The sequence below is a fragment of the Leptomonas pyrrhocoris genome (assembly GCF_001293395.1).
Source record: "Leptomonas pyrrhocoris isolate H10 chromosome Unknown, whole genome shotgun sequence".
In the NCBI taxonomy this organism is placed as follows: domain Eukaryota; phylum Euglenozoa; class Kinetoplastea; order Trypanosomatida; family Trypanosomatidae; genus Leptomonas; species Leptomonas pyrrhocoris.
Genome location: NW_015438358.1, coordinates 1,664,406 through 1,677,301, shown reverse-complemented (window position 1 = coordinate 1,677,301; position 12,896 = coordinate 1,664,406). Strand labels below are relative to the sequence as shown.

The 12,896-nt window shown below is 56.7% G+C and overlaps 5 protein-coding genes across 7 annotated transcripts; all 5 read right to left on the bottom strand.

Moving 5' to 3' along the window:
• Positions 1 to 451: 451 nt before the first annotated feature.
• ABB37_01610 (hypothetical protein) lies at positions 452 to 2,516 on the bottom strand (the record flags this gene model as incomplete). Its single annotated transcript, XM_015798184.1, has 1 exon — positions 452 to 2,516. Exon 1 carries the CDS (start codon positions 2,375 to 2,377, stop codon positions 452 to 454), a length of 1,926 nt encoding a protein of 641 aa, XP_015663704.1. The 5' UTR covers positions 2,378 to 2,516.
• A 1,010-nt stretch (positions 2,517 to 3,526) lies between these two features.
• On the bottom strand, positions 3,527 to 5,664 carry ABB37_01609 (hypothetical protein; the record flags this gene model as incomplete). The annotated part of the gene is made up of 1 exon (XM_015798183.1): positions 3,527 to 5,664. The coding sequence occupies exon 1, from the start codon at positions 5,471 to 5,473 to the stop codon at positions 3,527 to 3,529; it is 1,947 nt and encodes a 648-aa protein (XP_015663703.1). The 5' UTR covers positions 5,474 to 5,664.
• A 585-nt stretch (positions 5,665 to 6,249) lies between these two features.
• ABB37_01608 (hypothetical protein) lies at positions 6,250 to 6,753 on the bottom strand (the record flags this gene model as incomplete). Of its 3 annotated transcripts, none has more annotated exons than XM_015798180.1 (1): positions 6,250 to 6,753. In XM_015798180.1, the coding sequence occupies exon 1, from the start codon at positions 6,589 to 6,591 to the stop codon at positions 6,250 to 6,252; it is 342 nt and encodes a 113-aa protein (XP_015663700.1). In that variant the 5' UTR covers positions 6,592 to 6,753. The 3 variants fall into 3 exon arrangements, with proteins under 3 accessions (XP_015663700.1, XP_015663701.1, XP_015663702.1); XM_015798181.1 differs by having other exon boundaries at positions 6,250 to 6,718; XM_015798182.1 differs by having other exon boundaries at positions 6,250 to 6,705.
• Positions 6,754 to 7,652: 899 nt separating this feature from the next.
• On the bottom strand, positions 7,653 to 8,762 carry ABB37_01607 (hypothetical protein; the record flags this gene model as incomplete). Its single annotated transcript, XM_015798179.1, has 1 exon — positions 7,653 to 8,762. The coding sequence occupies exon 1, from the start codon at positions 8,535 to 8,537 to the stop codon at positions 7,653 to 7,655; it is 885 nt and encodes a 294-aa protein (XP_015663699.1). The 5' UTR covers positions 8,538 to 8,762.
• Positions 8,763 to 11,205: 2,443 nt separating this feature from the next.
• On the bottom strand, positions 11,206 to 12,704 carry ABB37_01606 (putative zinc transporter; the record flags this gene model as incomplete). The annotated part of the gene is made up of 1 exon (XM_015798178.1): positions 11,206 to 12,704. Exon 1 carries the CDS (start codon positions 12,568 to 12,570, stop codon positions 11,206 to 11,208), a length of 1,365 nt encoding a protein of 454 aa, XP_015663698.1. The 5' UTR covers positions 12,571 to 12,704.
• Positions 12,705 to 12,896: the final 192 nt, after the last annotated feature.

Below are 12,896 nucleotides of genomic sequence, written 5' to 3'. Positions count from 1 at the left end.
GAGGAGGTGGAAATAGAGGGAAGCGACCGTCACGGCCGCCTGCATGAACGGCCGCGCCGCAGAAGCTCTCAACGGCTTTTCGTTGTTCCTTGAAGCTGTACTGAACAACAACAAAAAAGAAATATCTTATCAGCGCAGCAGTCGATTCTCCATCTCATAAATATGAAGCCGTTCAGCGTATGTGTCGATGCACACCAAATTAGCCAGTCGTTGCTTGTGCACGTGCGAGTAGCAACAGAGTTGATTCCACCAACCTGCACTGCGGTGTAATGCCGTCGGTTGTTTCGTTTCTACTCCTCTTCGTCCGCCTGAACCGAGCCAGGGTCGAGAACCACGAAGAATAAAAAAATGGAGGAAGAAAAAAAAGGGAGCAGTGTGCTCCCTCTGAAGAGCACCTCCAAGAAAAAAAAAGCAACAAAAATGTGCACTCCGCCGTGTGCGCGCCTGCCACTCACTCGCACAAAAAGCACTGACCTTTGCGTGCCTTCCCACAAGCGCAGCGCTCCACCGCCACGGCGGAATTTGTGTTCCGTGAACTTCCAACACCTCTCGCCCCGGCACCACCACCCGCCCTTCGGCTGCGCAACTTCGACGGCTCCACCGGGCATTTGTCGCCCTCAGCACCACGTGTAGTGAGACGCGCAAACGCATCATCTCCTGGGTACATCTTTTCAAACGGTGTCGCGTGAGCTGAAGCTCCGTTCGAAGCCAGCAATTGCGCTGCTGCCAGAACGTCAGGGTGTGGTTTTGAACCCGGTAAGCGACCGCTTCTTGAGGAGTCATACTTCTCAAAAGAATCAGCAGCGCTCTTTCCGGCGCGAGGTGCGTGAACAGCGTCGCGTGCCTTCGCGCGTGAAGGACGAGCGTGTCCGCCGGACGATGTCCGCGCTGCCTCCGGCGTACCGCCTAAAGGTGCTACATCGAAATACAGCGACGCGTCTGCTGTTCGCGTTTGGGCCGCACGCACCGATGACCCGTAAAAGTGGGACGAAGCATTCTGCTGTTCAGCCCTGTCTTCTACGTCGTCTTCCTCATCTAATCGCGCCAGCAACTCCGCCAAGGTGGGGAGTTCAGGCTGCCAGCGGTGCCGCTGGGCCGCTCTCACGGTGGATGAATCCGAGTGTGTTTGGCGGCCGCCTGCAGTGAACGGTGGCGACGGCGGGCGGTCAAACACGGAAGGCGGCGGCGGCACAGCGGAAGAAGAATCGCTCCCCTCCAACACGCTCCCGCGAGCAGACGCTTTCGGCTTGTGCCGTGATTTTGTGCTTTCCTCCCAGGGAACACCGATTCGATGGAGGAAGTGACACGGATCCGTGGCGTTGTGCGACGGATCACGAGAAGCTTCTGACATCCGTGGGTGATGAGGTGGGGAGCCTCGCGCATCGTTGCAAGCCATGGGAGGCGACGGCACGGCGCACTCGCTGAGAATGTTCTCCACGCCTTCGTTGTGGTCCTCCACGCCAAAGACAAGCGGCGGCGGTGGCGGAGATTGTGGTGCCTGCCTCGAGCTCCTCCGCCTCCTTTGAATCCCGTTAGACTCCGTTTCTGGAGTATTCGTTTCAAGGGTGGGTGACGCCGCGTTGGCCGCAAAAAGCACCGTCGGGGGCTCCGGCACCGCAGTCTCCATCGTTGGTGGCGCTGCTCCCGTCGCACCTGCTTTTTTCCCGCACACGGGCGGTGACAGCGACGACGCGTACGTGCCGTAGTGTGACGACCGCGCTGTTTGTCCTTGTGCTTCGTCCCCGCAGCTCGACGCACCCCTGCTGCCGCCACGGCTGCTGTGAGACGAGGAAGAAGACGAAAAAGGCGAAGTCCGTGCGGAGTGGGACGTGAAAGACGCGGAAGACGTCGACGAAGAGAAGAGGGAGGAAGGCACGGAGGCGGCGCTGCCAACGCGGTTGTCGTCCGCGTCCTTCTCCGCTCGTTCCTCAATTCCCGTAGACCTCCTCACGACTGGACGCCACGTCCATGCGGTCACGCCGCTGCCAGCAGACACCGCATACTCGAAGCAGCTCTGCACCAACTGGAAAGCTTCGGCTGCGTGGGGGGAAGTGTTTTTATCGGGGTGCACGCGAAGGGCAATTTGACGATATCGGCGCCTCAGCGACGTGGTGTCCGTTATGCGGAGGCAGCCTTCGACGGGGCTGAGGTTCTCACGCGACACGGTAGATCTGTCGCCAAACAGTTGCACAGCCGCCATGCGAAGCGCAGAAGAATTGATGTGTGTGTTGGCGTGGGCTAGCACCGTTGAAGACGATGCTTGTTGTGCGGATTGGCTGGTGGAATCGCGCCAAATGCGCAGGATCCACTGCGTCACATCACTGTCCGCGTAGCTAGCGCTCGTCAAGACATCGTTGGCGATGACGAAAGAGTTCATCAGAATTATCGTCACGGAAAAAGGAAACCAATAGTGTTGAATTGATTGACAGTGCTGCGAGCAAGGACAACTATCCTCTCCTCGTCCATTCTAAAGATGAGGCAGTAGCACACTTCTTTATGTGTTTGATGATGGTTCTGTTCCGGAACACAAAGGAGAAGCAAGGACATGCACGCGTGTGTGTTTGGCAGTCAATGCGAAAACGAATTCAGACGTGCAGGCATGACAGTAGAAGGTTGTCAAGGAACGAAATAGGCAGTGACGAAGAAAGAGAAGAACATGCCACCCGTGTTTAGCCTCATCGCTGTGCTGAAGAAGTCACCGAGTCACAAAGAGGAAAGAAGCAGGAACCTGAACGTCTGCCAGTCTCCAAAAAGAAAAACAAGAGCTCGGATGTTACTGCTCATTTGTTGCTGCTATTCTGCTCTGGCGGGCAAAAACCTCTACAAAACAAAACAGCTCACGAAGAGCGGTAACAGCGGATTGTGATGAGTCGTGTCGCCCTTGGAAGAAAGCGGCAGGCGTCGAGAGCGCCACTGGTGCTGTCTGCTTCTCCCAAGCAACTATGCATGAAAGAGATAAATTCTATCCTGTGAGTTTTTTTTACTTTGAATGTAGAAAAAATTCTCCGATTTCCAACAGTTTCCGCAAGTGCCTTCATTTCGCATTCACAACACCACTGTCCTCCTCGTCCTAGCCTTTGCAGAGCGTCATTAACTATTTAGTCGTGGCTCCTTGTCGAGCGCTTTTCTTTTAGGCGGCTCCTAAAGAAATAGCTCGCGAATAGTCACCAACATTTCCAACACAGGCTACGCGCTTCGCACAGGCGCGGCACCGCAAGAGTATATATAAACATATAAACAAAGAGCCGAGTTCGGCACTTCTTTGCAGGTATCGCATTCGCCTTTTTCTTTCTCATGATTCGCCTCCTCCCTCACTCCATTGAGCACCCTAGCAGCGAAACAACACCACTTCCGTGTGCATCACCCCAACACGAGTGAAAGCAACGCGACAAGGAATAAAGCAGCGTACATTCCATCACAAGAGAAAACACAAATGAAAGCACACGAAGCGTGAAAACGCATTTCTCCTCTTTTCCTTTTAGGTGGCACGAGCAGACAAAAAAAAAGGACGCGCATTCAACATCGTTTAATACCGCTCAATAACCGTGTTGGCGGTCTGTCGCCGCTTCATCTCCTCCACCGCCTGCCGCGCCGCGCCGTACTGCAACACAAAAAGAACCGACAGCGGAATCTCATGCTCCGCCTGTCCGTCGTACTGCGGGCGGCAGCGATAGACGAGTGCAGCGACACGCTTGTCGCGATAGTCGTACAGGATGCTGTCCTCCTCACGCCAGAAAATGAAGTTCGCGAGGTCAAGCGGGGCCTCGGGAGCAGCCATGGTGCCACTGCTCGTGCCCGTCGGCTTCTCAGTTTTCTTTCCGTGGTGATGCCTCTTGGAAGAAGCTGCGGTGGACGGCGAGGATGACGACGACTCCCCAGCATCTCCAGAAACGGCGGGGCTCGCCAGCTGTTGCTTTCCGCCTTTCGGCAGTGTCACCGGCGCATCCGTCGGGCGTTGCACCTTGGCCAGCACCGCAAGCATACTGGGCTGCGTGGAAAAAATGGGGCTCTCGTGCGTGGCCCCGGTTTGCTGCTTCTGCTTGTTTTCCGCGCTGCCCGTTGCATCGAGGCGGTTCAAGACGTCTTCCAGAATTTGCACCGTCAGCTCCAGCGGGATGTTGCGGATGTACTCCGAGATGAGCAATAGGCACTTTGCGCGCGACATCGAAACGTGCTCGTCGTCGTCCACGACGCTGGTGAGGATGTCCGTCGGCGGGATGCCAGCGGCGGCATGGCGCCACACGTGCTGCTGCAACAGCTCACACAAGGGCCGCAGCGCCGTCGGGTACAGCTGCTGCCCATGCGCGACGTCAAGCACCGAGGAGAGTCCGTAGAACTCCTGCGCCTCATCACCGGTGGCGTCGTCTCCGTTGTTTTGCAGGCGCACCACGCTGGTGAAGGGGCTCTCGAGCAGGGCCAGGCCGAGACCGTCGCGGTCCACCTCGTTCATCTTGTCTGGGCACAGTTGATCCATCAGGTGGATGAGGCCGTCAACGTTCGACGCTTCCATTTCAAAAACACCAAAGTCGATCGTGATGAGGCCGCCACCGTCGGGGCCGTCTTCCTCCTCGTCGTCGCCGTCGCTATGGCGCTGCTCCGCCCTGTCTGCCTCTTCGACAGCCTCTTCGTCCTGCACGGAGAAGTCACCGTCGCTCGAGCTTTCTTCTGCATTATCAACATCGTCGCTAGCCCCCTCTTCATCCTCGTCCGACGGGTCATCAAAGCCATCACCACTTTCATGCGTCTCCGAATTGCTGCTGCTGCTGCTACCATTTTCATCCGCACTGTCGCTGGACTCCGGGTTTCGGTTGTCCTTCGCACCGGCACGACGACGCTGCGCCGCCGCCGCCGCCATGGCCTTGTGCAGCCCTCGCAACTCTGCCTCGTCGTCCTCCTTCTCGCTGTCGAGTTCGGAGTCGGTGCTCGGTTGGTTGCCATCGTCGCCAACGTAGTCATTCGAGCTGAGTTCGCTGGCGTCATCGTCATCCACACCGCCGTCGTCGTCGTCGCTGGCGGGGTCAGAGCCGTTTGCAGCCGGAGAGGAAGAGGGGAGAAGGGTCGAGCCTCGTTGACCCTTCGCGGTGCGTAGTGTACCTCTCCGGCTGTCGGTGGAGACCGCGGCGTCGTCCTTGCTCAGGGGCTGGCCATCGCGGTCGTACGACGCACGCCGCCGCTTAGCGACCGCCTCCTGCCGGCGGCGGTGGCGCGCCAGCGTTTCGGGCGTGGCAGGGAAGTCTACCGCCTTACTGCGCGTCTCCTCCACCAGCTTCTGCTCCTGTGGGGAGTAAAGGGGGTCGTCACGCGACCCGTCCACAGCGCTGCTCGTGGACTTTAGCGAGGACGATACATCGGAGGTGGTGCTGGACTGCGTAAAGGAGTTCTTGTTGTGTGGAGATGCGTTGGCGGTATGGTGGCTGTGGTGTGCGGTGCTCTGGATATCAATCGGCTCCGGCTGACGGTGACGCTTCGGCATGACGTAGAACTACGAGAAGATGAAGTAGCTATCGGATGAAAAAAAGAAAAGGTTGGTTGAGTTTGTTTGAATTGGTGCTGGCGGTGGTGTTGGATGTGAGTTAGAGGGGCCAGTGAGTGTGTCGTGAAAGGATACGTATGACGGTTTGAAAAACAAAAAAAACACGAGAAACGATCGCCTCCTCCTCAGCTAGAATATCGAGAGAGGCACAGGCAAATGAGAAGAAAAGACCGAGTCGGATTGGCAAGGATGCGAAATTAATGCAGAGTGGTCAGTATAAAGAGGGGCGTCGATCGACATCGCATGCGGGCCTGCATTGACAGGAAAACTCACGGCATGCAATGTGGTGGTGATGGTTGTTGTTTTTCTTCGTGTTTTTCTTTCCTTTCCTGCTGATGATCAAAACACGTATCTCACGCCGCGCTGATAGTCCTCGAGTACATCCTCGCGGTGCGTCAGCGACGTGTCCCAGGCGTGGTTAGGGCAGCCGACCACTACCCCGAAAGCTCCAACGAAGTGAAGTGAAAATAGGTTGTTTATTTCTGACGTACAGGTCGCGTTCACTACATCAACGTCTTCCATGCTTTCCCAAACAACCTGTGGCTCCTGTTCTTATTGGCGTTCTTGTTTCTTGGCACAACATCAACGTGGTTCTCTTCTACATAGTGTGTGCGTGCTTATTCCTTAGAACCTTTGTCGTCCACAGCAGCACGGGGCTCTTCCACAAATCACCATGTTCCGGTTGACTTTGGGTGTGTTTATTTTCTTTTTTTTTTTTACCAGTCATCATCCGTGCGCTTGCGAACAATGGTGATGTGCGACTTGGCCTCCGACTCCTGACTCGCCATCTGCCCTAAAAGCTCCCGCACCGTATCGTCCGAGACGGGGGGCTGCATCTTTCCCTTCTGCACAGCCTGGATGATGTGCATCTCGACGGCCTGCGCGCGCTCCGGCTTCACCTGCGCAATACGCTGAAGGCGCTCACGACCCTCGGCGCTGACGAAGGCGCGCATCATATTCTCCTTCTGCTCCGTGAAGGCCGCCATGCGCTCCTCCTGGGCCTGCTGCTTGGCCATCATCTGCTGCGCCTGTTCTTCCGAGATGGGTACGCGCGACATTGTTGTTGTGTTTTTGCTTTTCGCTGCTGTGTGAGGTTGTGCAGAAGATGCTACCCCCTCGTACGCGAAGTCTCCACTTTGGTGTGTGTGTGTGTATGTTGGGGGTATGCTGCTGGAAGGTCTCGCTAAACCCAAAAAAAAAAAAACACAAGAAGAAATACTGACCAATGAGCACACCGGTGTGAAAAGAGACCGTGCGGAGCAGAGCAACGTTGGCATCCAGGATGCGATACAACCAAAAGCTATAGAGGGCTCAACAAAGAGCAACGTCGGCGGCCGTACGGGAATCTGTGCATTTATCTTCTGGAGCACATGGTACCGCCTCATTTCCGTGGGAATCAAACCTCTTACGCCCCTTGGCAACAAGTGTCTAACGGTGCTCAACACCCGTGCATTGTGTACCTCCAGTTGTTGTTGTATTGACATTGTTCTTTGACGATCGAAAGCCGGCTTTGCAGGGCCGCGCTTTCCATAAAAAGGCGTTTTCGGTTCAACGAACACGACTTGATCATACCGCGTTCAAGCCAGTGCTAACGGAAGTAACGAAGACAACGGTTCGATAGTAATGTTAAGAGTGAAGTACTTCAGTTCTGGCTGTACGATGCCGTACGAAGAGAGAGGGGTTGGGAGAGTCGCCGTGTTCTCTACCGCACAAGACAACGGAAGTTTGGGCTTTTTATCTACACCAAAGAAAAACAAAATAAATATGATGCAGAAGTCAATGCTGTTCATCTGTAAGGTCGTCGCATAGAGGAGAACACATGACTGCACGATTCGCAAAAGCCGGTTACAACAACAAACGAAGGCAGTCCTTGTAATTCGCAAGCGAGAAAAAACAAAAGTGGCGCTGACGTGGAGGACTCATTGACACCTTTACCGGGTTACTATCGTGAAGGGAGAATTCGATCGATCAGACGTCGAAAGAATGAACCAAAAATAAAGAGCGATATTAATATCTATTTAGCAAACCAGCTCAAAACAAGGTAATGCACGGTGATGGGAGGTAGAACGGTGCGCTCGAGCAAGTTCTCTCACTTTTGATATCCCTGGCTGTGGTTTCTCTACGTCTTCTTCGGAAACACGCGCAGAAAGTCGAAGTAATGAACGTTACCTGGATCAGGGTTGCCGTACCAGCGGCTCACCAGCACCGTCTCAACATCGTAGGAACGGCCCGTGGCAGAATTATAAAGGGAAAGAACCTGGACGGGAGAAAACGTGAACGGCGGGCCGGCCACATCACCTTCGTCACGGACCGGGCGCTCCACCATCAGCCCAGCCTCCGGTGTCAGGCACGCCGCAATCGTCGCCACGTACGCACTGCGCATGCTCGGGTGCATCGCCATCATCGACGCGCGATCGTACACGAAGTCGATCTTCGCGTTGCAGAATACCTCCACCCCTGCGAGCGCCAGAAAGTCTCCCTCGAAGAGGCGAATGGTGCACCCGCCCTTGACGCCTTCGTAGACCGTCACGGAGCCGGAGCTGCCCGGCAGAGGAAGGGACGTGACGACAAAGCGGACATCGCCAAGGTGCGTTTCACGCTGGCGACGCAGTGCTTCAGGGGCGAGGTCCGCGCCCACCACGAGGGTCGCACCGTGGTCCGCCATGTACCGCACAGCGGCGGTGTCCCCGCACAGAGGAACCAGCACCGACTTCCCCTGCAGGAATGCCGTCACCACTGCCTCTTCCGTAGGGCCGTTGTAGAGGTCCGCATCGTAGTCCGCCTTGTCAATCACGCATGGCCGCGGAATGACCTGCACATCCGATGCGTCAGAGGAGTTGCACGCCCACACGTAGAGGTTGCGAGTAAAAACTGGCCGCTGCTCCGCCTGGCGCCAGCCTGTCGCATCGTGCTCCCACGCAGCATTCCAGAACTCCTTCGAGTTCTGCCCATTTAGTTTGAAGCCCACCTGTGCAGTGGGGCCGTTAGCAGAAACGGTTGGCATGACGAACGAATCCTGAGGCGAGAATTTTGAAGAGGTAAAGAGTGTTGCGCGGGTGAACCGTCCTTTATGAAAGTGGGTTGCGCTGCGCTGGCAACAGTCCCACGCTGTCTCTGTTCCACAGAGAATAAACAAGCAGTCGGAGCCGCGGAAAAAAAGAGAGCAACGATGAAGCACGGTTCTCAAAAAAAAAGCTAACAATACAGCGGCACCCGCTACAATTCTCCTGATAAATGGCTCACCATGGATGGAGCAAGAGAGAAGCGGAAAAGAAGAGTTTGAATGCCAGATAATCGCGCGCCCACAACAGCACACATACAAAAGTAGCTACTTTCAGCACACATCAGAACACCGAGTGAACCAACTCAACGCATCACGACCTTTTCCATCCATACATGATCGCGAAGCCACCCATTAGAAAACGAACAGATGGGGCAACGAATCACGTAACACATTGTTAACAACGGGCAGATTCGCAAAGCGAGAAAACGCACCTCGCCTTCCGGCGACCGTCAGTGCACAACATAAGGCGAGGAAAAGCGCATATATGCTTAGAGACACACGGTTTCACCGACGCAGGGCACGCCACAGTCGCGAAAGCGGCAAAAGAGCTACAGAGAAGAATCAGAGACACACGGAGACAAAAACACTGGCTCGGTAAGTCGTCGCGCTGACACAGAGCAACTGCTACGATCTGCCGCGCGCGCGCGCCACGCACAGCGCTGCAACGCCGGCACGGCTGCCGCACAACAACACAAGCAATCGCGGGGGATACACTACTCGCAGTCGTTACAGCTCAACAACGTGGCCTCCAAGAAGTGGTAGTAATAGGTATGACAGTAGTCAGAAAACGGAGTGCGGCATTGATGACAATGACCGCCTGCACGGGAAAGCATCGAAACAATCAAAACAGGCGAAACAAATAATAATAATAATAATAATAAAGAAATATCGTCGGCGTGTGGACGCGTGCACCGCACCGCTGCACGGCGCTCGTCACCACCCGTCGTTGCTCTCTCAGGCGCACACGCACACACACACGCACACCATCACACACACCATCACACACAACTCATGGGTCAGCGGCGGCACACGGTCGGCACACGCAGCGCGGCACGACAGCGGAACCATCTGGCGGTTCTCCGTCCCGTCGTACGCACGCGCGCAGTCCACACACACGCAGCGCTCAACGCGCACGTCCGTCGGCCTCGGATACTCGGCGGGGTTCGGGCGCCCCGTTAATACACTTCAGCACATCCGATTTGGCGCTAAATGCTATTTATTCGGTTCATACTCTTCGGGTTTAAACCACCCCATTTACCTTACCTAGCGCTGGCGCCACATCACCCCGGCAGCACAGCGCAGCGCCGTCACACAGGCGCACACACAACTCTCTACTCGCGTGCCCCACGGGCACACCACACAGACACATTTCATACATCTGCCTACACTCTCTCCGCGGAGAGAGAACTACGTGGATCAGCGCGCAAACTCACGCGGAGACGCACAGCAGGGGAGGGCACAGGCCAGTGGGAGAGGGGCAGCGGGGGGGGTAGAGGAGCGGCAACGCACACCGCCACACCCCGCGTCCACACTCACACACATCACCACGGCAGCTCCACAGCGTCCGTCTCCGCTCAACTCATGCGGACACACGTGCGCGCCTCGACGCACACGCGGCCACTGAATCGCTACGTGCCCTTATATTCCGCTCGCACAGCAACGCACGCCGCGTACGAGCCCGCGCCCTCTACACATCAACAGCGCGAGCACCGTCTCCGGCGACAGCGTTACTTACATACACAGCTACAGCAGAGAAAATAGGGCCACACAAGTAAAGAAGCCAGAAAACAAAAATAAACGGTACAGTTAGAAGCACTTAGGTTCGCTGAAGAAAAACAAAATAAGGGGAAATTGAGAGAGAAGAGCATCAGACGCCTTTTTAAGCGCACTGGCATTACAAAACAAAAAGCAAGAGGAGGAAACGAACACGGAGTGCTCGGGTCTCGCTCGGTCACACCACACCACGCAGCGCGCAGGCATCAGCTCAGACGTGTGTCTGCGCACTCTCGCCAGAGGGATGCTTCCATACTGAGCGAGCAGCGCAGCGCATCTGATTGGGTGGCGTGGACCGTTTCTTTACCTGGACACCGACACACTCTTTCGAAGGTGATTGCCCGTGTTCTTTGGCAAGCAACTCTTCCTTCGCAGGCTCATCTGCTGAGCGTTATAATTAGTGAAAGACAAGAAAGCGAATCTATCAGGGTGGAACGCTAACTCATCAAACAATAGTACAAGAGAGAGAGAGATAGAAACAGAGAGAGAGAGAGAGAGAAAAAAAAAGGGCGCTTATGCAGCAGCGACACACGTTATAAAGGGGTTGAACAGAAAAAAAAGACGATGTCGCTACCGACGCGTGCACTACTTCTGGACTCTTTGAAACAGGAGAAGAGGCGGAGAGAAAGAGAAGAGAAGCGAGCGTTACGCAGCTTAGCACGCGGCGCCGTACAAACGGCGTCAGTTAGCACAACGACATAGAAAAATAAAGCAATAAAAGATGGGCGAGAGTCGTCGCAGCACGCAGCAGAAACGGCGACGGTGTGTAACGGCTCGCCGCCGAACCGCAGCACACGCCGAGCCGCGACGCGCGCACCCTCCGCAGTGCGGGCGCCTACAGCCACTTACCGATCCCGGCCATCACGCCGGCGCCAACCCACAGACCCGCGTACAGTCCCATGCGCTTGATGATGGCGTAAGGGCGGCCAGCGCTGCAGTGCGTGCAGATGTCGAACGCGAAGTCCACGAACAGCAGGTTGAAGGCGATGTACAGCATGATGCCGCCGCAGATCGAGTCCAGCACGGCGCTCACGATCGCGTACGACGGGCCCGAGAACGCGTCGCGCGACGCAACCACGGCGCCGGTGCCAGCGGCAATGCCGATCGGCGCGGAGAACGAGAACACGAGCATCAGAAGAATCTCCAGCGACAGCTTGAAAGAAGCATCCGCGAGACGGGCTCCCATCGCGAGGCCCTCGAACATCTGGTGGAACACAAGCGCAATGATCAGTGCGCGCAGGTCGCTCCCGTTGGACACGGCGAGTGCAAGGCCCACGAACACGCTGTGCAGCGTCACACCGAACTCCATGCAGATCGCGGCAACAACGCGCTGCACAAGCGGCATGTCCGACGGCACCGCCACACCGTGCTGGTGGCCGTGGCACGCCACCTCGTCGACGTCGCGCTTGCCATCCGCACCGTCGGGGCTCAGTACAACTGCAGCCATCTCGTCGCCCTCACCACTGTCCTGTCGGCTGTCCGGCTTGTCGGCGCCACGCTGCCGGGCCTCCGCCTCGCGCTCAGGGCACTCCTTGCACAGCGAGTCGTTGCACGGCTCCGTCGCACCGGCGCGCACAGCGGCACGCTTGCTCCAGCGCTCCGCTACCCATACAATGGTCCCGTCCACGGCGTGCATCAGCACCGCAGCGATCATCGCAAACAGGAACGCCCACCCCTCGTACATCTCGCGGAAGTTCTCGGGCACACATTCTGCAGCGAAAACAACAGCAGCGTGGTTGATCATGTGGATCATCGCGACAGCAAGCACAACGCCGGTCGCGGTGGACTTGCCCACAGCGTACACGTACGGATGCAGACGCAGCGCAGGCACGCGCTTGCCCACCAGCGGGATCAGCGTGCCGAGCAGCGACGCGGCGAGGATGATGAAGATCGCAGCAATGTGCAGCCCCAGCGCATACTCGCCCTCCATGCTCGCGCACCCGTGGCTGTGGCCGTGATCGCCGTGACTGTGGTCATGATCCCCGTGACTGTGGCCGTGATCGCCGTCACCGTCGCCGTCGCCGTGCGCGTGGCCATGTCCGTCATCACCGCCGGCCGCATGTGAGTCCGTGTGCGAGTGCCCGTGCGAGTCTGCGTGCGAGTGCCCGTGCGACTCCGCGTCCAGCATCTGCACAGCAACGGCAGCGCGCAACACGTCGCCGAACAGCTGGCGGCACGTCTCGAGGGTCGGAAGGCTCATTATCAGAGTTTGTAGTAGAGCGAGGGGGGAAGGGAAAGAGAAGGAAAGGAGACTGTTTAGTGAACGCTTCAGGCGCCGCTGCAGAGATCGTGTTGGAAAGGGGAACTTAGCGAACAAGGCGTTGTATTGTTGCTTTGGGCCCCAGTAGACGGCAGACACACAGGAGTGGATAGAAAAGAGGTTAGGAAGGCGTTCGTTTGTCAGTAAGTCGCCAGGAGGTAAACAGTGAGAGGAGATCAATGACGGGCGGCGAAGGGAGCGAATATGAGCCAAAGACACCGAGGATGCGAGCGGAAAAGAAGATGCATTTCGTGACCGAGTAGGCG